This window comes from Natator depressus, chromosome 1 (assembly GCF_965152275.1).
Source record: "Natator depressus isolate rNatDep1 chromosome 1, rNatDep2.hap1, whole genome shotgun sequence".
Classification (NCBI taxonomy): Eukaryota; Metazoa; Chordata; order Testudines; family Cheloniidae; genus Natator; species Natator depressus.
The window spans coordinates 275,873,440-275,899,337 of record NC_134234.1 but is presented as its reverse complement, the minus strand read 5'-3'; the positions used below and the strand labels follow the sequence as shown (position 1 = coordinate 275,899,337).

At 38.6% G+C, this 25,898-nt stretch overlaps 1 protein-coding gene across 1 annotated transcript in view; it reads left to right on the top strand.

The window, feature by feature from the left end:
- The window catches only part of PTPRQ (protein tyrosine phosphatase receptor type Q), a 207,080-nt gene that overhangs the window by 9,580 nt on the left and 171,602 nt on the right, over positions 1 to 25,898 (top strand). Inside the window, exons 7-17 of the mRNA XM_074941974.1 lie at positions 935 to 1,152; positions 7,507 to 7,693; positions 7,832 to 8,116; positions 9,552 to 9,836; positions 11,467 to 11,736; positions 13,046 to 13,306; positions 18,389 to 18,519; positions 18,721 to 18,850; positions 20,747 to 20,897; positions 21,563 to 21,669; positions 22,260 to 22,357. Of these exons, the coding sequence (XP_074798075.1) occupies positions 935 to 1,152; positions 7,507 to 7,693; positions 7,832 to 8,116; positions 9,552 to 9,836; positions 11,467 to 11,736; positions 13,046 to 13,306; positions 18,389 to 18,519; positions 18,721 to 18,850; positions 20,747 to 20,897; positions 21,563 to 21,669; positions 22,260 to 22,357 (2,123 nt within the window). The remainder of the gene's footprint in view (positions 1 to 934; positions 1,153 to 7,506; positions 7,694 to 7,831; positions 8,117 to 9,551; positions 9,837 to 11,466; positions 11,737 to 13,045; positions 13,307 to 18,388; positions 18,520 to 18,720; positions 18,851 to 20,746; positions 20,898 to 21,562; positions 21,670 to 22,259; positions 22,358 to 25,898) is intronic.

Sequence of the window (25,898 nt, the reverse complement as noted above, 5' to 3'; positions counted from 1 at the left end):
TAACATGTTGTTTGCTAAAAACGTGTAGCACTTTATGCCAACATTCAGAGAGGATGTAGGTTGATTGCACGTGCATGTATGGCTAACCTAGCTAAGTAGTGGACATAAGTATTTTGTCAGGCATGCTTTGAATGAGACAGGGCTCTGTAGGAGCTACTGTTTGATTGGCTGGCACTATTTCTTTTATTTAATAATCTGGTGTTACTATCTAAAATCTTAAAAACTGTTTATGTAGCAGCACAAAAGAAAAAATGAAATATGTTTAAATAAACATAAGTCCAAAATGAAAACACTGTATACAATAAATACATGTTAGCATTTTTTAAAACTTTTAAATATGTACCTTTTAGAAACCAATGAATATCTTCCCTGGAGAAGTCTAACAACACAGGCCCTTTTCCTTATTTTAACTGAACAAATTCAATTGTAACTTCAATCACATTACTGAATAATTGATAAAAAGTTGTAACATTCCTATTAGTTGTAGAAAATTTAAGCAATAAGGATAGTACATATTTTCAGTGTTGATGCCTCTTGCAATTTTATTATGAGTCTCATAATATTTGGTGATTTTTTTCTTAAAGCCCCAGTTGCTGGAATCCTAAGATTGCAAGAAAATCTCAGCTTTCATTTAAAAAAAAGTTTCTAATCATCATGGTTACGGACAAAAGCTAGAAAACATGATGTGCGTGCACTCTAAAGAACCAGGAGGCAAATAAAAAAAAAAAGGCAAAACTTTTTTTTTTTTTAAGTGTATGGCAATCTTATGATATGGGGTGGCTAATTCATGATTCTTGAATGACTGAGGTTGGCAATACTGTTAATTTTAATTAAATGTCATCATACTTTATAGACTTGTTTAAGATTCATGAAATGGAACATCACCATTACTGGTAGAGAACTTTTTGGAAATAATGTATTTGTTCACCCACAGGTCTGTGTTCACAAGGATGGCTGGCATTCAAAGGCAGCTGCTATAAAATGAGCAAATCAAGCAAGCCATGGAGTAAGGCGCAGCAAATCTGTCAATTGTCTTCAATAGGGGCACACCTTGTTGACATACAGAATGAAGAAGAACATATATTTATATCATCTTACCTCCAGACAGTCAATCAAATAATCATGTTATGGACAGGTCTTAATGACATGAAGGTAAGTATGTTTGATCTTTTGTTATTTCCCATATTAAAATAGATTTTTCTTTATCAGGAGAACTTTAATATGTATAATCAAATTCCTATCGATTTAAAACTTACTATAGTAGGTTGATTTTTAAATAAAAACACTCATTCACATTGGTTATTAACTTGAGTAGTGATTAGTAGGACATTGCGTATTCTGCAAATAAATTGCAAGTATTTACAAGTAAATTAATCATTTAAAAAAGATGCTACAAACAATTTTATTAAAAATAATCATATAGGGCAGTGCGTGAAACTTTGAAAAACAAAGGTTTCAGAGTAACAGCCGTGTTAGTCTGTATTCGCAAAAAGAAAAGGAGGACTTGTGGCACCTTAGAGACTAACCAATTTATTTGAGCATGAGCTTTCGTGAGCTGTAGCTCACGAAAGCTCATGCTCAAATAAATTGGTTAGTCTCTAAGGTGCCACAAGTCCTCCTTTTCTTTTTTTGAAAAACAAAGAGATGCTTATGTGTAAACTTTTGGAACTAGTTTATTTCTCTGTATACAGACAAGACCCTGTTTTACCCCTCTAGGTGCTATGTCTTGCCAGATCTGAGACCTAACCCTGTACTCCTTATGGATGCCTAAGTCCCTTTGGAATCAAAAGGAGATTTGCCTTATGTGCATGTAGGATCAGGTCTATAATGTCATGGGAAGATCTCCCCAGATTCGTGACCAGGACATGGGGAGTTACTCAAGAAGACATTGTACCCCAAGAACCCATCCCAGATTTTACAGTAAGCCAGGAACGTGCTGGGACAGGACTTCGGGAGTTGAGTCAGTGATCTATAGATACGTTCAGTAAAGTTAATAATGCTGTCCAGTTATATTGACTGTCAGGGCCAGATTCTCATTTACACTAAGGTCCTTGAAACTCTGTTTCTTTTTTACTCTCACTTTAAGTCCCCTTTATACTGCCAGCATATGTAATGAGACCACAGTGTAAATGAAAGTCTCACCCACAGTGCTTTGCTTCGGAAGCAACCAGAACTTTAAGGCCCTTAAAGTCCAAAAAAGAAAACAGGAATATTTAACAATGTGCATTTGTGTGGCAGTAAACTGGAGTTTTAGACCCTATTCAGGAAGATACTTAAAGCATGTACCTAAATTTAAGCACACGAATAGTCTTGTTGAACTCACATGCTTGAAGTTAGGCATGTGCTTAAGTGTCTGGCTGAACTGGGGCCTTACTTTTTCACCTTTTAGACCTCACTATTGGATGCCCACTCTCTGATCTTGCACTCCGTAGTTAGGAAATACCCCATTAGATTTGCCTCTGCGTCCAATAGCAGTTATGTCCAAATAAGAAGTGCAGGATTGGACTGAAATATTAGAGCCATGACCCCAACCATCTGTTGTCTCATTACAATAAGAAAAACAAGATCAGTGCAGTTTTAGTTTCCCTGTTCCCCTGACATTTCTATTTATGGGATTTAATTGAATTTTGAATCTAGAGTTGAATTTCAACTTTGTATGTGTGTGCATGCAAAATTCAGCCAGCAAGAAGCTAGTGTGGTGAAGGCTGGCAGTATTTGAAGATGGATAGGTTAGCCTGATGAACAATGGATATTCTTAATTTTTTTCTTTCATAGAAGACAAACACAGCTGAACCTTTAAGCACTATTCCAAGAGAGCCACTGTAATATACAGTAGATCCACTCTCAAAATTCCCATTGATGTCAAGTGGAAGTCCTGTGAGCAGAATGATTGCAGCATTGAAGTGACATTATTGAAAGTTAAACTGAATTATTGGTTTGCCATTGGAACAGTTTGCTTTATTTATATTAAAACAGTTTAATTGTGAGGCAGGGAGATAAACTGCTAATTCTTTAGCCCAGCATTTGGAAAGAAATGAAACTTATCTGGGCAATTCCATCTAGTCAAAATGAAGTTTGATTCATTGACTTGAGGCCCTATAACCCCATACATCATCATGGATAGAGAGAATGGGAAGTAAGTAAATTTGGTCATGTTGCTTTTGTGATATCCTTCCCCTACTTTCACTGACCCTTGTTACCAGATTTGCCCGTTACTTTGGGGTATGCTCATTTATTAGGGTTACTCTTCTGGGGGAGGGGGTTCTGTAATTCTATCAATGTACTGCTTGTGTCACTTGTGCTCTCATACAGAACTCTACTTCTCCCTTCTGCAAGTTCCCTCCCAATGGAGCTATCTTGCAGGACCTAGATTCCCCAGGGATGGGTTCTTCCAGCCCCAGAATCAGACGAACACACACACACACATTAACGGAGCGTGTCTGAGAGGACGGGGTTAATCAGCACTCCCAAGCTGACCCCTTAGATGTCCCTGGACTCAGTAGACTGGGTCGAGCAGTACCTCCAAGCTGGCACCCTCATAGGCCATGGGCACCGCGCCACAATAGAGTAGGCCTGAGCGGGTTGGGTCGAGCAGCACTTCAGTCTGCCACCCTCATGTGCCCCAGGTTCAGCACGTCTCTATCCCCACTTTCACATTACGATTGTTCTGGTAATAACCCACTTGATGAACAAACCCCACAAGATTTTTGGGCGCTGCAGGGATCTTTAGCTTAGGTACGAGGGACGTTGCTGCAGGGTGAATGAGGAAACCGAAAAACACCCACAGGGGGTATGGTGTGGGGGGTTGGGAGAGAGAGAGAAGAGCAGGGAGGAGAGAGAGAAGCAACCAGCTTAACCATGAAAGTTCTTTATTGCCAGGTAATAACCATAGAGGAGCCAAACAAACAAAACAGTTCTAATATTAAATCTAACTTAAATTTGATGATAAAAGTCAGGTTTAGAAAACTATAACTGATCACACAAGTCAGGGTCAGAAGGCTATACAGAGAGAGAGAGAGAGAGAGAGCTGGGTTCTCACCACTCCGTGAAGCTTGAATTGATCGGGAGTCCCAGGTGGTGGTGGTAGCTGAGAGTCCGGAGTGCTGGAGACAGGCAGAGCCCCCAGCACGATCAGTCAGAAGTCCCAATGGAACTGATGCAGATTTTGGATCCAGGCATCAGAGCACTTACTTGAGCTTGGGAAGGGATTTTTGTAGGAAAAGAACAGTGGTTCAAGGAAGAACACTAGATCTGTTTGTGGGTAAACTGATGTCTCAAGGGAGTATACCAAAGTTGTTTTGCTCAGGGTAGACAATAGGAACTGATCATTCCTGGCTATGGACAGTGTTCTTTCGAGGGAGCTCACAATGCAATTAGGCACCTTCGGTATTTTGGTTACCAATAAAGGATTTATTACTAGAATTGGTCTGATAACTACTGAGCTGGGTGTGTGCAGGCATAGGTTCTCAAGCAGAGATTCCCCATCATGCAGTGCTTCCCTGTTTTTCTGGTCCCAGAGTTCCGAGCGGTTCTTCTCTTGGAATCTCTGTTCTCCATGCTGTATGCTAATAGAGATGCCTCCCTGTCCCATCTCCGATGCAAATGAGGCTAGGGGAGTTTCCTTAAGCCTGTCACCTTTGACCAGAGGGGTTTAGGTGTGCCTCTTCCAGCCTTTTCATTGCTTTTTGTAAGTCTTTCTTCTGATTGGCTTTGGTTCAAGCAGAGGCTGGGGAAGGTCTTTCATGAGTCAATCAGGTTGGGTACTGCACCATGGTTCCCCAAGAACACAGAGCTGATAGGTAACACCCTGCAAGGTCTCAAGCAAGGCTGGGGCTCTGCAATGTGAGTATCTGGATAAACCAAGAGAGGGAGGAGGTGGGAGCTGGACACTGTGTAAAATTATTTTTCTGTCCCCCGCCACGGGCTCCTAATGTGGGCTTTTGAGACGTCTCTGTTGCTCCTGACTGGCCTTCCTTGGCTTGTCCTCAGTCAGGGCAGTTCTTGGGCCCTCACTTAGCAGTCTGCTTCAGTGTCTTGGCTATGTTTGTGGAGGCAGCCTGGTGCAGGGATGTCACCCCTTTGTTGTCCCAGGCCTTTCTGCCACCCTTTCCTTCTCTGAACTCGCCCCTTTATAGCAGGCCTTGTTAGGTTGTCCAGATAATATTAAATTACTCACTTCCTCCTTCTGTAGTGTAGAACCCCCCTTGAGAGAAGGTTACTGGGGTGCCGGGTTGCAAATAATTTCTTGCAGGAAGCCAATAACTGTATTAAGAAGTAAAATTTTTCTTAGAATGCTGAAGTTAATTTAAGTTCCCTTGGTACTATAGGCAGAATGTCATATTTTTAAAATGCCATAAAAGACAAGGAGTATTCCATAAGACAAATATTGCAAATGTTATTTCCATATCTACTACATATTGTGAAGAAGCATTTGAATTTTACTTTGTCAACTCTGTTTACACAAGGAAAGAGTTAATTATCAGTTTGGAATTTGACAGTTAACCAGCTGTTTATATTACCTTTACAAGCATTTCTCTGTTTGTGGGAGTCTGATCAGTATAATGAACTAGATGAGTAATTTCTTTTCAGAATGGCAGGAGATAATGAACATGCTTGATTTTTCAAGCACCTTGCTGAACTTTCTTCCCAGATAATTTGTGACTTTACACGGTACAAACAGTATGTGGATTTTTGTGTGTTATTACTGCAATTAGTTTGCCATCTGAGAAATTTAGAAAAACTTGATTTTTGTATTTATAGTATTTTCAACTCAAGTGTTAAAATCATGAGTCAGTCCCCCTAAAATAGAGATCAGATTAAAAAAAACATTTTGGGCTCTTTTTATTTGCCTCTTGGTTTTTGCACCTTTAGGATACATTTTCTAATTTTCCTCTAAAACCCTAAGGGCTAGAAACCTGTTTAAAAAAAATTAAAGCTGAGATTCTCATTTAATCAGAGGATTCCAGAAGCTTTAAGAAAAATGCCACATATTGCGAGACTTACCATAAAATCACAAGAGTTGATTAGCAATTATTATTTATTCTTTCTGTTTTCTTTTTGTTTTTCATTCTGTAGTCCTTTCCTGACACTGAGCTACATTTAAAACTTTATAGACATCAGTGAGTGTACTGGAGGAGGGCATGATATCATGGCGATAGATACCTTAGAAGTAGCTTATAATAGAGAATTAAGATTGGGGCACTTAAGGTGAGATTTTCTTCCCCTGCTCTAGCTCCTGTATGCCAGATAAAGAGGCTCTGAAAGCCCTGATTCTGGCTGGAGGACAATTCCCCTGATATAAGAACCTCAGAAGACAATCACAGGCTTGTTGGCTGTCTTCTGAAGTTCTGCTTACAAGCCGCAGTGTTGGAGGTATGTTCAGGGTGAAACCACAGTGCATAGTGTAGCTCCCCCAACTTGGTCCAAGATGCTGTTACATGGTCCCTAGACTCGCCCAGAATCGTTAATGTGAGTAAACTATAATTATATATTACCAGCTATCAAAATCCAATCTGTGGATGCTTATTAGATATAGGGGGGTCTTTTGCTAGAGGTTGAACCAATTTGTATGGGGACACCCTAAATAACAAGCTACATCCATTTTTAATATATCACATACTTCAAATCCTGCACATAGGTCCTCAGCCAAAACAACCTGAACTCATCTTTGTTCACATCACAGCTTTCACTAGAATGAGGTGAAAATCAGGTACCGGTTTCAATGTAAACTTTTCCATGTGTTTTTAATTGATGTGTTAATTTCAGTTGCTGTATTTTAACATTATGGGGGAAATTTTCAAAGGCACAAATAGCAGTTCGGTGAAAGTCATTGAGAGTTAGCTGTCTGTCATATGTACTTTTGAAAATCCTCCTCTAACCCTTTAAACCATGGCAAAATGGAAACATTGAGCATTGCAATGAAAGCAACAGTATCATGTTTTGTTATGAACTGAGAACATTGTTGGCCCCAGAAAGACAATTTCATTTTTTTTAAATGTCCTCAAAGGCTTGTTTACAGTAGGCAAGCTTTCAGGATAAATTTTTTTTCCCTGAATTTGTTCAGAATGATTGACTACCCAGTATCATTTCCAGAAATGAGATATAACTTTATCAACAAAACTAGCTATGAGCAGGTGATCACCATTAATTTTTTTATTGTGATATACAACACTTTAAGTTGCTTCATAAATATTACAAGGATTATTAGAGGATTTTTTTAAAATTATTGATCCCTCTGCATTAACCTCATGTAGCTTTTATCATAACATATCATTTCTAGCAAGATGTTTTCCATCATAATTATGGTAGAGTGGTGGCAACACCATAGTTAAGGTTATATAGTTTAATAATTCAAAATTTCCCACATAAATAATTTGTGCAAATAAGTGCAAGATGTAAATACCAACTGTTCAAGATCTGTCAGCTATATTGTAGAAAAGATGAATGGTAATAATTCAGTGGTGTAACTTTAAAAGAAATATTTCCTGTATTTTTTGTTTATTGCAGGAAGAAGGTCACTTTTTGTGGACAGATGGATCTCCTTATCTTGGAAAAGCTGAAATCTCGTCCTTGTCCTTGATACCAGAGAATGAAACTGACTGCTATGCTTTTCAGCAAAATCCAACTGGTCCAAACTATTTCTTCACAGGATTTTTCTGCTATATATCTTTGCCATATATTTGTGAATATGAATGTAACTATATTTCTTTCAGTCTTTTACATTTATTTGAAAGTGTTTTCCCCCCCATAAAACTACATTAATGATGTTAATTTTAGAAAAATCAGCCTTTACATTTATCAATTATTCTAAGTTTTTGGTGTTCTTTTTCAGTACCTTCTGTACCAGAAAACTTTGTGTTTAACGTGCAAGATGTCAATACAACTGAAGCTGTGTTTGTTTGGAGTGATTTGAATGGCTGGCTTAAATCAGGATTTGAACTTGTAATTAAATACTATTTTGATGATTCAGAACAACATTTTGAGCGCTTGCCACTAAATACAACACACACAACAATTGTGCAATTGTCTCCTGGTCGCCTCTATACGGTTTTACTGTCAGCAAGGAGCCCCAGAGGGGCACAGACTAACTTAAGTCCAGTTCTGATGGTAGAGACAAGTAAGTTACAAAACATAGAGGAATAATAACCATTCAATCATTCACTTTTTCATATATTTTTTCTTTTAAGACACTATGTTTTGTGTTCATGGACATGCTAAAATTAGAGACAGGCTGAACTGAAATCTTGGATGTGAACGCTGCCAGATTTTAGAGTGTTCAAAATCTTGATCTTAATCCGCAGCTAAAATGCACTATTGGAACAGATGGTGAAAGGACTGAGGATTTACATAGGGCTTAAGTAGAAAACAGGCTAAAATGTGACTAGCTGTAAGTTCAAGGATTTAACTTCTGATTTAAAAAATATTTCAAAACCTCAATCCTGTCATCATTCTGCACCTAGAACTTCCACTGAGGTCAAAAGGGTAGGGGTCAGGCTGTCAGTAAAAGGTGAAAAGGCACCCATTTGCCCACCAAGATTTAATAAAATTGCACAGGTTCTAATTCTCAAGGAAATATCGCTATATCCATATCTATATGCTATATCCATAGCAAAGGTAAAGACAAATTTCGCAGTTTGAAATACACTATAGTTATTTTTGACCCAATGGAGCGAGCTAAATGGAATAGAGACAAATGTATAACCCAATTATCTACTGTCGTACCAAAATCTAACTGAACACACTCAGTGAACACTAGCAAACACTGGATAAAGGTGATTAATTCCTTTGAATCAAAGGTGAGTCAAAGAGAAATCTTATTAAGAATAAATTACTTCAGAGACACAAACAAAACTCCAAAACCACTCAGTCTGCCAAAGTATGAAACCACAAGTAGAGGAACATATTTTACAAATTAATTTCTGTCTGAATTCAATCATTTTGTACCTTCTTTTTGAAAGTAATATAGACAAAAAAGTATGAAATTATACTTTTTGTTTCAAAGTGAAAGTCAAATGATTTTTTAAAGAAATAAACATTTTAGGTGTAAAAATTGGGTATATGAAACGACTGAGATAATTAAGCTGCTAGAAGGAGAGGATGCCGTTATATAGGGAATCAACTGCATATCATCTGGGATTATTCCAAACTGAAAGACTTTTTTGGTCTGATCTTTGAAAACTGATTTGCAGGGGGAAATCCTTCAAGTTCCTATCTCTGTGGTGTTAGGATCTGCAGAAATTAAACTAGGATAGATCCTATGGGCTGGATTAGCATCGGCTAACCAGTATGAATACGGGGCAGGGCATGGTTGCATTTCCCTAGAAGCAGAGCAGACACCAAATTGCTCTATAGGGAAGTAAGGTGTACCAGCCCTGGTGGATTTTACTCCCTCCTCTGTACTGGCTCAGGTTTGCTGGCTGAGGTGTGCGTTTGAGATGGTGAGACTCCACCCACTTCCAACTCCTGCATATCTGGTTATATCTTTAATAAATAGTAACTAAAAAATTGGCAGAAGCTATTTTCTTATTTTCCTTTCTTAATTTTGTCATCAGGGCCATTACATTCTCACAGTTTAGAGGCTACACATGTATCATCAACAGAAATCTATTTAGAATGGGACCCCCCAGAGAACTTCTCCAATGCATCTTTTCATCACTATCTTGTCACTATTTTGGATGCTGAAGTAAACACATCGGAGAAATTACCAGTTCAGAAAAGCACCACTTCAATGGTAATTAGAAACATCAAGTCGTATCATCAGTACAAGATATATTTACAGAGTGTAGCAGAAAAGGGATCTCTAAGCTGCAGTGAGAAGCCTATATTAATTACAACAGGTAATTACATAGATATATATATCTTTTCCATTTAAATTGAAAATAGAAAGCACAAAGTTATTGTTAATTGGTACTATATAGGTAGTGATTTACTGGTACATGTTTGGAGGCAAGCCAGGCAAATTCTCTTTCTCTAAATTGCCTCTATCATTCATTAATTTTCCAGATGGGGAGTGTATCTATCCTCTTTTTTCCCCCAGTGGCTTGTGTTAATATTTGCTAAATAAATTTCATAATGGTTTATATATATTTATTTACACAGCTCATATAGTTAATGATAATAAAATGGCTAAATCCCCATGTGCTCTGGTGTAGGTTTGAACATAAAAACATGATGAATGTGAAGTTTAAGCAAATGTGGTAAATTAAATGTGAGCTGACCAGTGCACCAGTTAGGAGGGGTTTTTTGCAATTTGCACTTGGCACTTGCTCAAAGTTCCATAGGCTGTGGAACAGGGGGGCCATGACTCAACCACTTTTAAGCAGCGATCTCTTACTAAATCAGGACAGCTACTGCTGAAGCAGTCCAGAATGTCACTCTGGCTGTGTGGTTGCAATGCAGTTGAAATTTGATCCAGACAATACTTGGAGGGGTGGGAGAGCCAAATTTCAGTGAGTGCCGATGTGACCTGGTGCACAGGGTCACAATGCCACCCAAATTTGGCTTGGCCACCCCTCTGTCAAGACAGAGGGATGGTCAGGTCAAATGGGGTTGTGACCTGGTGTATTGGGAGTCTGTTCAGTGGAGTGCAGGCGAGTCTGCTGAGAACTTGATTCCTGGCAGCACTGCCTCATGCACTGTGTTGGTAAGAGAGGGGGAGACTCCTTGGTCGGGGGAGACCCGGGATTCCTGTAGGAGCAGGAGAGGGGAGAGAGTATGGGAAACAGAACAGGGTCCCAGCTGAGGGGGAATTCCCATCCCCCCCAGAAATATCTCATTTGACTTACATGAAGATAGATCAATGATTATACTAATTGTAAAATTTTGATACCCTCATTCACAGTGTTTAGTGCTTTACTCTGTGACTACTTCCACTGCAATGGAAGGGACTAATTGCAGAGTCGGGTACTACTGATTGTGAGTAAAGGTGGCCACAGAGGATGACTGGATCAATTTTAATAAAATATTAGTAATAAATAATACTTTTTCATATACCAGTCACCATTAATCCATCCATTTTCTATATTTATGTGAAGATTCAACAGCACAGAGACAAAAAGCACAGTACTGTTCATCCTTTCACACATTCGGGATAGCTCATCTTCCCCTTCCCATCTTTCCCTCTTCCTCAAGCCTTGTCCTTTAATGTTTCCACCTGCCCACCCCATCCTGCAATATAAAACTACAGAGAGATACAACAAGATTCAAAACAGAAGCTGAAGTTTATGTGAAAGAATACAATTCAAAAATCATTAACTACAGAAGGTGGGTATATAATCTGATATAACCTCTCTTTTGATTAAAGCACTGTATAAATTTAGAGGTTTCTCTTGCTATGGTTACGTATGTGTCTTATTCAAGTATCACAAAAGAAAACATAAAACCAAAGGATTGCATTAGGAAGGGTTACTAAATGGACAATACCTTTGACCTGTGTTTATACACTGTAATTTTTTGTCTTTATTTAAGCTGTCAGTCCACCTAGCAATGTTGTTATTCATCCTGAGGATATTCAAGAAGAGAGTGTAATTCTTCACTGGAAGGTACCACAAGAGGGCCTTGGATCCTACATTCAAGTGAAACCTACTACAGATGTGGATGAAACTGTAAAGTTTTTAGTAAACACCACAGATAAATTTAAGATTAATCATCTAGTTCCTGGCATGACTTATGAAATAGCAGTGGCAACTGTGAATAATGGAAATATGAGTGAACTGAAGACCATTCAATGCACCCTCAGTAAGATAAAATTTTATAAAGATTAACATTTTTTAATTATTATTATTATTATTGTTTAGCATAAATGATTTGGAAGATTGGGTAGTCTGGCCTGGCAATACTGGGTCTAAATTGAGAGATTCAATGCATTTATGTAAACTGGCAGAGGCACAGTCTTTAAGTTAGAGCTTCAGAATTACATAGCACGAGAATGGTACAGCATTGTATCATAACCATGCTTAGAAGTGCAATGGCAGCACTGAATGCAATTGTGTGAGAGAGATGGGGACCAGATAGGACATTTACTCCCACTGTGAAAAGTGATTGGGTGTGTTGTGGATTTGAAATGGGGTGACTGAATATGGGAATGGTTCGGGTTAGATAATCTGTATATTGGTCTGTTATTGGAAAGGCTGTTAATCCAAGTAAAATGCCAGGAATTATGTAGGCTGCTACAGCAAGAGTATATTGACAAAGATGTAAATGGGTAAGGGAAAAGAGTTAAAGGCGAATAAGTAGTAATATGGTGCACATAATCTATGAGAAGTAAAAACTGCACATTGTTTATCTAAAGGTCTTCCCTGTTATACTTAGTCTCCAGGGATATAGAGAGACTATATATAGAGAGACTGGTACAATATAGATGTTTAACAAGTATGTAAGGAATATGGAAGGTTCACACTCAATATGTGTGTGTTTGTGTAAGGGGATAAGGCTGTACAATATAGACAGCTGAAAAATGACAACATCACAGTAAATGTAACTGATTACAGTATTTTTTAGCAGATTTAGTAATTTTTGAGCCAAAGCATGGTGTCCAATACCTCATTCCAGTTACAGAGGCCAGGAAATTACAAAAGGTACTTTTCACAGCAGCTAGCACCAGCTGTGGAGCAAGAATGCTAAGATGTAAAGCTTGCTTACCTGTCAAATGCAGGCTTACTTGGCACTTGTTCTGTGGCTGAATTTACTCTCCTTATTTTACAATCCATAAGTTCATTTCTCTAAATTTGTTTCAAATACTGGTACTTCAGTGCTTACTGGAATTATGAATGAAAAGGAAATTAAGATGACATCTTCTGTAGACTAAACTGTTGTGAGATTTACCTCCTTTATAAAGTGCTTTGAGATCCAGTGATGAAAAATGCTATATGAGAGCTCGTTGTTGTTGTTTGTTTATTTCTCAGTGATACTGTATCTTATTATGGTAGCTATCACTTTATGCCATATGAACATATTTATCAGAAAACCTGCTTCAGATTTATTGTATTATTTTCATTCAGTTTATTGTTAACTGATCTAACATTTGCTCTAATTTTTCTTGTTCCAGAGCCCAAACCAGTTCAGATTATTGTCCCTTATGACATTTCTAGTAATTCTGTGGTTTTATTTCTTCAAATGCCTGATGTTGGAGTATTTGATGGTATATATGTTACAAGCAAAGGAGGACCTAATGCTATGCTGGCTTTAAAGAATGATGATAAAGTAACAATTGAAAACTTGATCCCAGGCACAGAATATGATTTCTATGTTTCTACAATAAGTGGAAACATGTTAAGTTCCATATATCATGTACCTGGTGTAAAAACATGTAAGTAATTTAAATTTCAGTAGTGTATGATCCTAAATTACAACTTTTAAATCTCTTTTGAAGGCCACGATCTCCTTTACGCAGTATAGATACAGCTTCAGACTTTGAAATCTATTTTGGCAATTCATAATTAAATCATACCACTACATGTTTTATAAAGAAAGCTATAACTATACATTAGCATTGCTGATATTTTAAGTCTTTGTACTCATTTAGATGCTTTATTTGTACCAAGTCTCTACTAATAATTAGCATGTAATTCAAGAATTAAAACAATATTAAATTTGTTGGCTGGCCTTGTGGGAAAAATAAGGTATTGACATTTTGACCATTCCTATTTAGTCAATCAGATGAATATCAACAGAGCTTTTTCTGTGTCCTGCTATCAATAGGTCTGTGCTAACGGATACATCTCAAGGTATGTTAGGGGATGTGTAATAGTGTTTAAATTTCAGTGCTGCAAGGTGCTAACATCAATGAGAATTAAGCTAAGCACTTCGTAGGAGATGCTCACCACTGAAGCTGGTTGGAATTCTTGGAATGACTTCCCCCCTCCCCCCCACAAATATGCTTTTTCTAAAAATAAATTTTATGGTGAAATTTTTTTGTTTTGCAATTTTCCATTTTTTCCCCAATGAAACGCCAAACCCCAAAAATGTTTTGGTTTTTCATTTTTCTGATTTAAATTGTTTTCCTTTCTCAACCTCGTACATCATATACTATTTTTCAGTGGCAAAATGGTAGAAGGAAAAAAGAGAGGAGAGAGGAAAAGAGAGACAGGGAAACCTCACAAAAATATGAAAATATTCAAAACAGAAAATTTTTGTGACTGAAAACTTGATAAAATCATTGCAGAAAATTTTGAATGAATGAAAAAATGTTCCTTTTTTAAACTTTCAGGATGAAAATGATTTCTGAATTTTCTATTAAACATCTTTACCATTTTTTAAACCAGTTCTATGCATTACCTCCCAGGACCCAGGCCCTAAAATATGAAATGACTTTGGGCCAAATCCTCATGGCAGAGTGCAGCCTTAGTAAGTTGGCTGGGTATTGGGCAGATAATTGGAGGCAGAAGGAAAAAAACCTCCCCCTCTCAAGACTATGAAGTCATAAAGGCTACTTCAGTTTATTACTCTGAGGAGCCTTCTGCACCCTTTTCCACCCCTACTGCAAGGCAGAGAACTGGCCATTGCATGCAGCTACAGATACTTTGGCTCCTTGTTCATCCTTCTCTTGTAAAAATTTGGCTGCTTAAAAAGACACTTAATGGTTTTAAACAAATATTACACCCATTTAGTGTTACCATAATACCCCCCTGTCCCCCAGTGGTTTTTATTAGCTCCATGATTAACCAGTGAGAACGCTTTAGGGCCATGTGGAAAGAGCTCAGATCTGCAAATATTTATTACAGAAATGAGATGTGGAAGTTAATATGTATTTTAACATCTGTTTTTGAGAAAAATATATTTTGTAGTAAATAGAGGTGAGTGTGGCTAGCAACACAATCACTGAAGGGATATAATAGAAAACCAAGGGATACTATTTTGAGGACAATGTACTGCATATGTGATATTGAACTCCAACACACGTAACAACATCTGTAGTAAGGTAACGATATATGGACATATGCGGTGAACCCTTAACATAGTCCGAGATGAGGGCCACATAGCCCCGCCATGTTCAAAGGCCCTTGTATCTTACGTATCTCGTGAAATATTTATGTTTTGCTGTCAACTTACTGTCAGTTGTCTGTAGTGATATTATTTTTCCAGTGTAGAAAATATAGTCCACACACATTTCTTGACATCATACCTACTTTTTTAGTTTGCAGAACCTTTAGGGATCTCACGTGTGGGACCATTTTTGTGTTCTAAGTCAAAATGAAAACATGTCAAGTAGAAGGTTTTAACGTGTGCATAGAATTTTGTGTTAGAATTTGAAGGGCTATGCTTTTTGACACACAAGCCGTGGGAGCTCGTGCCTGAGGGCTTGATCCTGCACTTCTCTCTCCAGCTGAGTTGGCCTTTGAGCCCCACAAATTTAATGAAAAATGAAAAATATTAGGAGAATATAACCTTTTAATTAAAACAAAGATTCTATTCCTTTTCCTTGCAAAAATGGCATTGACATGTAAACCAATATAATCAGGAGGTAAGCTGATTGCTGGGGTTGAATGAAATAGCAAGCTTAGTTCCACCTTTGCAACAGGAGACTGAGACCTAAAGAGCACACTTACCCATCTATACACACCTTTTTGTAGGAAATGAGTCAGTTAAGCTTGGTGTATCCCATAGTATCATCTTGCTAACCCATTCCACAATATTTAGGTTAGCCCTGGGCATGGTGGTGTGATACTAGTTGAGACGGATTAGTACGTTTTGGGGGAGTGGATGGCAAAAAAGGTGTTTTAGTAGCCTGCACAGAAATGCCAGCTCTGCCACCAGAGGGAAATGCATAATCAGACCCAATATGGTTTTCAGATAGGCAAGTTCATCAGCAGCAACTGATTTTCTTTGAATTGTGACGAATATTAGCTCCATTCTTTCCCTACTTTTCTTTTTTCAAAATTTTGCCTCTGTGTATGTGTGTGTTTGTGTGTGTTATAGAATCATAGAAGTGTAGGACTGGAAAGTCTTCTAGTCCAGTCCCCTGCACTCAAGACAGGACTGAGTATTATTTTAAACCATCCCTGACAGGTGTTTGTCTAACCTGCTCTTAAAAATCTCCAATGTCAGAGATTCCACAGCCTCCCTAGGCAACTTATTCCAGCGTTTAACTATCCTGACAGTTAGGAAGTTTTTCCTAATGTCCAGCCGAAACCTTCCTTGCTGCAACTTAAGCCCATTGCTTCTTGATCTGTCCTCAGATATTAAAGAGAACAATTTTTCTCCCTCCTCCTTGTAGCAACCTTATATGTACTTGAAAATTGCTATCATGTCCCCCTTTAGTCTTCTCTTCTCCAGAGTAAACAAACCCAGTTTTTTCAATCTTCCCTTATAAGTCAAAAAGAAAAGGAGTACTTGTGGCACCTTAGAGACTAACCAATTTATTTAAGCATAAGCTTTCGTGAGCTACAGCTCACTTCATCGGATGCATACTGTTGAAAGTGTAGAAGATCTTTTTATACACACAAAGCATGAAAAAATACCTCCCCCCACCCCACTCTCCTGCTGGTAATAGCTTATCTAAAGTGACCACTCTCCTTACAATGTGTATGATAATCAAGGTGGGCCATTTCCAGCACAAATCCAGGGTTTAACAAGAACGTCTGGGGGGTGGGAGGGTAGGAAAAAACAAGGGGAAATAGGTTACCTTGCATAATGACTTAACCACTCCCAGTCTCTATTCAAGCCTAAGTTAATTGTATCCAATTTGCAAATGAATTCCAATTCAACAGTCTCTCGCTGGAGTCTGGATTTGAAGTTTTTTTGTTGTAATATAGCAACTTTCATGTCTGTAATCGCGTGACCAGAGAGATTGAAGTGTTCTCCGACTGGTTTATGAATGTTATAATTCTTGACATCTGATTTGTGTCCATTTATTCTTTTACATAGAGACTGTCCAGTTTGACCAATGTACATGGCAGAGGGGAATTGCTGGCACATGATGGCATATATCACATTGGTGGATGTGCAGGTGAACGAGCCTCTGATAGTGTGGCTGATGTTATTAGGTCCTGTGATGGTGTCCCCTGAATAGATATGTGGGCACAGTTGGCAACAGGCTTTGTTGCAAGGATAGGTTCCTGGGTTAGTGGTTCTGTTGTGTGGTATGTGGTTGCTGGTGAGTATTTGCTTCAGGTTGGGGGGCTGTCTGTAGGCAAGGACTGGCCTGTCTCCCAAGATTTGTGAGAGTGTTGGGTCATCCTTCAGGATAAGTTATAGATCCTTAATAATGCGTTGGAAGGGTTTTAGTTGGGGGCTGAAGGTGACGGCTAGTGGCGTTCTGTTATTTTCTTTGTTAGGCCTGTCCTGTAGTAGGTGACTTCTGGGAACTCTTCTGGCTCTATCAATCTGTTTCTTCACTTCCGCAGGTGGGTATTGTAGTTGTAAGAATGCTTGATAGAGATCTTGCAGGTGTTTGTCTCTGTCTGAGGGGTTGGAGCAAATGCGGTTGTATCGCAGAGCTTGGCTGTAGACAATGGATTGTGTGGTGTGGTCAGGGTGAAAGCTGGAGGCATGTAGGTAGGAATAGCGGTCAGTAGGTTTCCGGTATAGGGTGGTGTTTATGTGACCATCGTTTATTAGCACTGTAGTGTCCAGGAAGTGGATCTCTTGTGTGGACTGGAGAAGGCTGAGGTTGATGGTGGGATGGAAATTGTTGAAATCATGGTGGAATTCCTCAAGGGCTTCTTTTCCATGGGTCCAGATGATGAAGATGTCATCAATATAGCGCAAGTAGAGTAGGGGCGTTAGGGGACGAGAGCTGAGGAAGCGTTCCCAGAAGTCTTGTTAAACTCTGGATTTGTGCTGGAAATGGCCCAACTTGATTATCATACACATTGTAAGGAGAGTGGTCACTTTAGATAAGCTATTACCAGCAGGAGAGTGGGGTGTGGGGGAGGTATTTTTTCATGCTTTGTGTGTATAAAAAGATCTTCTACACTTTCCACAGTATGCATCCAATGAAGTGAGCTGTAGCTCACGAAAGCTTATGCTCAAATAAATTGGTTAGTCTCTAAGGTGCCACAAGTACTCCTTTTCTTTTTGCGAATACAGACTAACACGTCTGTTACTCTGAAACCCTCATAAGTCATGTTTTCTAGACCTTCAGTCATTTTTGTTGTTCTTCTCTGGACTTTCTTCAATTTGGCCGTATCTTTCCAGAAATGTGGCACCCACAACTGGACACAATACTCCAGTTGAGGCCTTATGTCATCTTGGATCCTATCCTGCCATTTGTTTCTGTTCCAGACTTTCACTGGTTTCTACGGGGATCTGAAAATACTCACAATATAAGGTCTCATCCTGCTGTCCTTCACTTGCATGTCTCCTATTGCCTTCAATGGCATTTTTGCGTGCAGAACTGATAGATAGGGCCCATTGCATTTAGATGTTTTATGTGGTTTGTTTTCTTTAGGTCTGGGAGCTCCAATAAATGTACATGAAGGTAAAGTTACCGATACTTCAATACAAATTGTTTGGGATCGTGCTGATGGAAATTTTCAGCAGTATGAAGTCACGTGTACAAATTGTGCAGGCACTATCATGGTATGTTTTTAAGAATATTCATTGTGTATAGTCAAGAAAGTTACTGTTGCACCCTTTCCAGTCAAATAAATTGTATCTGATGCTAACAGGTATTGACCCATTCAAAACACAGAGATGCTTCAAATAAACATTTTACTATTACTTAAAAAAAACTTGCAGCTGTTCCATAGAAATACATAAGCTATAATGTTTGATTTGTAGGTCCAAAAAGTCATGCAAGAAATGGCAGTGTTTTCCAATCTTATTCCTGGAATGCTGTACAACTTTACAATTCGAACAGAAAAAGAAGGTTTCAAAGACAGCCTTCTTGTAATAAAAGAAATAGAGACAGGTGAGACCTTACTGTTATAATTCAGTATATGTTTGCCGCTACCAGTATTACTTGTATTCTCCTGCAGTTGCTTGAAACTTTTTTGTCTTACGTAGTTAGTTCAACCATCTTTGTAATTTCTTGCAAGTTCTCCTTCATTGTTATCTTCTTGGCTCTTTTCTTTGGCTGTTTCCATGCTCTGAAAAGCATATTTGGGTATGGTTATACTGTGCCATGGTCCTGCTAATGTTATCTTAAGAATTATGTTGCCAGATGTCCACTCTCATGACTGATATTGCACAGTGCTTGGCAAGTGTTGCTAGTCATTAGAGAAAGCAAGCAAAATAATTTGCCTCTCTTTAATGTCTGGTCCTGCTTGCTCAGTTGTTGAATTTGGGCAACTTTGTGTATTGTGGACCCAACTGATTCCTGTATGTGGGTGCAATTCCCATTGGCATCCCTTTGGAGTTGCATCCATTTACACCAGAAATGAATTTTTTATATATTTTCTCCATCTTCAACTTTGGCTTAAGAAATATCTATGTAATGGTTTTCTCTTTCCTGCAATATTGAAGTCTCATTGGACTTCACATCAGTTGTGTTTTCTGTTTTCCTTTCTTTTCCAATCATGTCAATATTCTTAGGTGCTAACCATATCTGTTTTTTTTCCCACCAGAGTAGGTTGGTCTTCCTTTCAGTCAGGCACTCTAGTTCTCAGAAGCGTATATATTTCCCACCTCAGCTTCATAAATTCTTCTGTCATGGCCCTTTGATTTTAATCACACTTTCTGCTGTCTATCTCTCTGCTGCCATGATTTTTTTTCTTTCTGTTACACAACTAGATTCTTTTTCCTTATAGCTACCTCCTGCTCTCAGTTAAGGCCCTTTTATCACTTGAATCCATGTTTGTTTGTAACTCTCTCTCCTTCTGGAATTATTTTCAATCCACAGCCTCTTTCAGTTTCAGAAGGTTCTCTCTCCCCTTACTTCATCTCCCGTTTGCACTCATAACTTACTTAGGCTGCTTTTCTGAAGACACTGCCAATTGTACTGTATTCAGATATCACCATCAAGTAATCATACTGCCACTATCTACTACCATCCCCAGTTAATGATTTTGTGGTTTAGAGCTCATCAGTGTACTGCTGCTTCTTCCTCCAGTGAGTGTCACATTCCAATTGGTTGGCTAGTAGGGGTGACTCAGCTGTGGCTGTAAGGCTACAAAAAAGGTGTATTTTTGCAGTAAGATAACTAAAGACTTTCTCATAACACATGGGGCTGAATTAAGGAATATAGAGACTTACCTGGGTTCAATTCCAGGTTCTAGAAGGGAGTGTGCTCTAGTGGTTATTGATCCTACTGTGCTGTTTGCCCCATTCTCTCTCAGTGCCCCTCTGCTCTTGTCCAACCCAACCTGGCTCTTGCCTGTCCTCCTCTCCTCTTATCCACCACACTTCCCCCTCTGTTCCTATTCACAACCCCACCTCCTGACCCCTTCCACTTCTGTTCCTGGCCTGTCTGTCTCTTTTTCTATCCTTCCTGCTACTCCTGAGAGTGGAGACAGAGAGGGAGCATGCCAATTCCCCACTAGTGTGAAGTCCTTGAGGGACCTTGTGTCAGTGATGTAAATTAAAGCTGCCCCTCCTGCAGCTTTAATTTGTAAAGGGGGCCATGTGGCTGTAAATCAGGGAGCTTCGACCAGTTCCCTGTTAGTTTTGCTCAGAGGTCTGGTACAGTGGAGAATCAAGCCCAGTATGTATTATTCCGTTTATCCCTGTGAAAGTATATTTTAGGGTCTATACACACTTTTCTAGGTGTGGTGTTTTTTGTTTTTGTTTTTTTTGGCTGGGGGTAATTGGTGCTGTTAGCCCTATGATAGAATAGGCTATTTAAACATTGCTTTCTTTTTTGACACAGTACCAAGCCCGGTTAAATATATGAATCACAGTAAAGACTCAGAATCAATAACTGTTACCTGGCCATCAGCACAAAATATTTTTGATGGATACATTATTTCAATTATCAGCAAAAGCTTCCGCACAGAGGAAATATTATCTTCCAGTGTAAGGTACGAGGATGATATTTTACTACCCAATCAGATAAATATATATAATCAGAGGTCACATTGCACATTTAAAGAGACTATGCTGAATTATTATTTATATGTAATATTCATTGTTTGACAGGTAAGTTAAAAATCATAGAATCATAGAAATGTAGGGCTGGAAGGGACCTCAAGAGGTCACCTAGTCCAATCCTGCACACTAATGTTAATGTGCACTTACATACAGAAAAAAAATCTTAATCTTGATCAACAAACATCATCCTCTTCCTGTTTTATGAATTACTTTTTTTTTTTAGAAATAAATAAATATAATGGGCTTTATACATCGATAAACCCAAATTAAAACCCTGGGTCTGCACACCTACCCACCAGCCTATGGTCCTGTCGTGATCTGGCCCAAAATTTATCATCTCAGATCCATCTCTGTCTGAAATGAATTAATGCTACCTGAACGTTGCATATAGAGTGACTGCAGGATCTGAACCTGATTCCTGTAAGGAATTTAACTTACATCATATAAAAGCAATCTCAATGGCTGGCAGCATATGCATATAACTTTTGCATTAGGTCCATGTAATATTAATTAATCTGTGAATGATGTACAGTAATAATATATATTTGTTTTCCAAATTTCTAAAAATATAACCATGTTTTTCTTAAATACGTAGAATGTTCAGATTTGACAGTCTTTCCCCGGGGACTGACTTCTTAGTTAGTATTGTGACTACCAATGGATTAAAGAAAAGCCATCCTACCACCCTCAAGATTAGTACTTGTAAGTTCATGCTTATTTAATTTGTTTTTCAGGGCTGCAGATAGTAAGCGTTGTTCTTTTTTTAAAATCTTGGTTGAAAAATATTTTTATTTAATCCAGGAATCTTAAAAATGTTATGATTAAATCATACACATCTATAACATTCTTACTTTTTCAAGCTAAAGATCTGTAAACATTATGAAATAAATGAAAATATTGAGAAACAAATAATTTTCTTCTGTGTTATTAAAGGAAGCTACATGTACTTAGATAAATGGTGTGAATAATTAGAATAAAATAAGGTAAATAAAATTGCTTTTTCTACAGAATTTTGCATTACTTTCATCTCCCTAAACCAAAATATTTTTTATAATTTACTAGTTATTTTATCACACTGTACCTCAATCAACAACATGATATATTGTTAACACGTAGGAATGAATACAATCTATCCTTTATTCTTCTGAGCTATGAAATGTAAACTTTATTTTCATATTTAGTATGAAATGTAAAATATTAATTTTAAAAATGTCTGTAAAACTCATTCTCCTTTGAACTTGTCTAGATTATTCTGATATTATATTATGTATCTCTGTCTATTTTTACCTCAGATCCTGATCCACCCGCAGATTTACAGGTTTTTGGACAAGAAGAGAACACCGTATATTTGTCTTGGAAACTGCCAAGAGGAGGCTTTGAAATGTTTCAGGTGAGATAAATAAAGAATGTGTAAAAAGTAGTGCTGCCTTTTAAATCCTTTTCAGTTCTCAGTGTAATATACCATATACTGCAAAACCTAAAGGGATTCTTTTGTCTCTATATTTCACATTAATCTGTGAAAGGATTACTGTCATTTGAGGAAAATCAGCTATCTTTATATTAGGTACATATTACATACATAAAACTATGTTAAAAGTATGTTAAGATTGCACTCAAGCACTCAAAAGTAAGGGAATGCCAGAATTAAGTTTACCCATACAATGTTAATTTGGGCTCCCTGTGCATGTGCATTATGATAGCGTCCTACCCAACATCACATAAGAAGTCTGTAGGTGAACCTAGAATAAACTCCAGTCCTCCTGGGGCCCAATACAGTGCCTTAACCACAAGAGACTATCGTTTCTCTTCTTACAACCTGCTGCTTATTTGCATGAATGAAGTAGGGGTCCTGTAAAACAAACAGCATGTGAGCACGTAATGAAGAACAATAACAATGCTCATTTACAAGGTGGCCAAATTAAGACTGCATGAATAATCATAATTCTGGCATAACCTTTGTGTGCTCGACTTTACAAAGAAAACAGAGAAAACAGAAATTCCATCATGTGAAGCTACACTGACCTTCTGACATGTGTTATCAGCAGGGTTTCAGCGTAGGAATTTTGGATCCACAGTGCAGACCCCTACCTGTTGAGCTAAACAGTAATTGACAGCAGCGGCAGTCTGTTGAGCAGTCACTAGATGGGACACATTACACACTTTGCCAATGGCTCATACAACTCTTTGCTTGACAGGAGTGGAATGCTGGGAATCAGGATTTTTTGGGTTCTGTTCCTGGCTCAGAAGTGGATTGATGTATAATAGTTACAGAAAGCATGGCCAAACATATATATTTGGCACATTCATTCTGAAAAGAAGTGTGGCCAAGTGGATGAGACTTGCCATATCAGATACAGGTTTCTGTTCCGGGCTCTGTCAGAAGAGTCCTTGACTAACATCTGTTTTACCCCATCTGTAAAATGGGAAGAATGATATTTGCCTGCCTCTTAAATAGGGCCATGAAGCTCTTCTCAATATAATAAGGGTTATGAAGTGCACAGAGATATTAATATCAAGCTATGGAAGACGGAAGAGTAGAATTCATGATTTCTTTCTGGCTCCTAGGCCAGTACGGCCAAAGAGGGGTCTGGATACCTCTTCTTGTTGATGCTGTTGCTGCTGCTGCTGTGTCCTAAATGGAACTCAAGGTCTATGGGACTTGGGAGCATGCGCAATGCAGATGGAAGCGCAATGGGGCCTGGGAGCATGCTCAGTGCAGTCGATGTATAAAAAGCTATTTGGGGCTAGGAGAATGTGTCATGCAAATGACATGTAGGGAGTTTTGTGAGGTTAGAAGCATATTCAGTGTAGTTGTTATATAGGGAGCTGTATGGATCTGTGAGCATGCTCAGTGCAAATGGAAGATCAGTGGAGCTAGGGAACATATTTAATGTATCTGGAATGTTCAGAGATTGTAGCAGCAAGCTTCTACCAGGCTCTACTGATGACCATCTCTGCCCAATTTCAAGTCCCTGCTCCAAACCCCAAAAGCACTCTTCAGTGAAACAGTGTTTTTTTTTTGGGGGGGGGGAGTCACAAATTGGCAAAACTCTTATTTTCCTGTAATCTGAGGCAGAAACCAAGCATGGAGAATTTCAACCCAAACAGTTAAAATCTGGCACATTTATAAGCAACTTTAAACAGGGGATTGTAATGGAAAATGTTATGCAACTTTACATACAGGCATCACTACATACTCTGCCTATATATAATGGTGGGGATTATCTCTATCTGAGAAGTTGGATACAAAGCTCTCTTAGATTATTAAAAATAGAAGTTTGTGCCCTCTGATACTGGAAATGGTAATTTTCTCTATATGTGCACTAAGGTTTCAGATTTGACCTGTGACATTGACGTCCTATAATCTGAGTTTTCTTAATATAGCAGTTTCTTGGATTGGTACCTATACTAGAGTAAGAATACAGTGTTCTCCATCAATCTGACTTACTGAGAGTGGCCAGTGATCCCAGCCACAGCACAATTCTTTCATGCATCCCAGAATATTTTACCCATTTTTAAAATAAATTCTCTTTAATTTTCTATGCAAGCTGAGATGTGCTTTTGAAATTGTTTGTATGTGTTTGGCCAGGATGTATTTACCAAATCTTATGGAAAAAAATTGTAATCACTAATATTAATCTCTGTGACACAGTATTATTGTTTGACTAATCATAGAGGAGGCAGCCATGTTAGACAGTGTTTTTCCTGAATAAATGAGATTGTGTAAAACTTTAATGAGAGAGGCTTCAGTAGACTGGTTACTTAGCAAAGTGTACCTGCATAATTGGGATCATTTTACTAATCATTTAAAATTAATCATCCCAGCTCACCATCTTTCCGTGACATGTATAGTAGTTTGTAGAGTGAAGATAATACTTAAAATGTGCTTTCTTGTTTCATATAAATGTAGATATTTTAATACATTACTTTGCTTTTAGTATTTTGCCACTCTCTGTAATTCACACGAGTAAACAAAATTCTTCGTGGAGTTAAGCCCAAAGAAACAGGCACTGTGCTAGGGAGATACACAAGGGTCTCAGGGGATGGAATCCACACTCCCGGCCACTTCATGGCTGTACCACTGTGCTTTCAGGTCACTCTTGTTCCTGTGATACTTCTCTTCACCCCCAAGCCCTCCTGTCCTGGGGGGAAGCAGCTGGTGGATCCGTGAAGTTGTGGGTCTACCTGCCCTGCCTTTCCTTTTCCCTGGCCCAACTCTTGCCCCTCAAAAACCACGCATGCTAAAGCACAGGGGGCTCTTACAGAGCACAGCTTGGTGGCACATGTGTTTGCAGACTTCCTTCATGTGCTTCTTAACTCTTGCTCTCCTGTGCTGCAGAGTTTCATTGCATTCAGGGCTTTCAATGCCCATGGAAGGGACTAGGGCAGGACTAGTCTCACAGACCTTGAAACTGCCTAGGAATTTACATTGGGATTTTCAAAGAAGCCTGTGGGAGTTCTGTGGCCAAATCCTATTTGTTGGTATGATGCAGTTCAGTGGTACTATCCCTTTGTGGTGCTAGAAAGCAGTTATACGGCTTTGGAGTAGGATAGAGCTGCTGAAGCGTACCAATGAATGGAGTTGGGTGTCTAATTCCCTTAGGCTCCTTTGAAAATTACAGTTTTAAAGAATATTATATGATTTTTTTTCTTTTGGTCCAGGTGCACCAAGAGCTGTGAAGTACCTGGCCCCAGTCCAAAGTAAATCTATATGCCCGATCCTATCCATTAATTCTTGACCTGCTCTTTTACCCATTAGTTAGTTCTTATTCTTTACATCTTCACTCTAATCCAAATGGCTGGTAGGTGGTCTCCTGCAAAACTGGGGTCAGTACTGCTCTGTGATTCAGCTAGCAGGGGTTTGCTATTAGAGTGTATTGTTATTTTCCTTTAGAGCACAAGCACCTCACCTGTCAGCCATTAATGCGCTC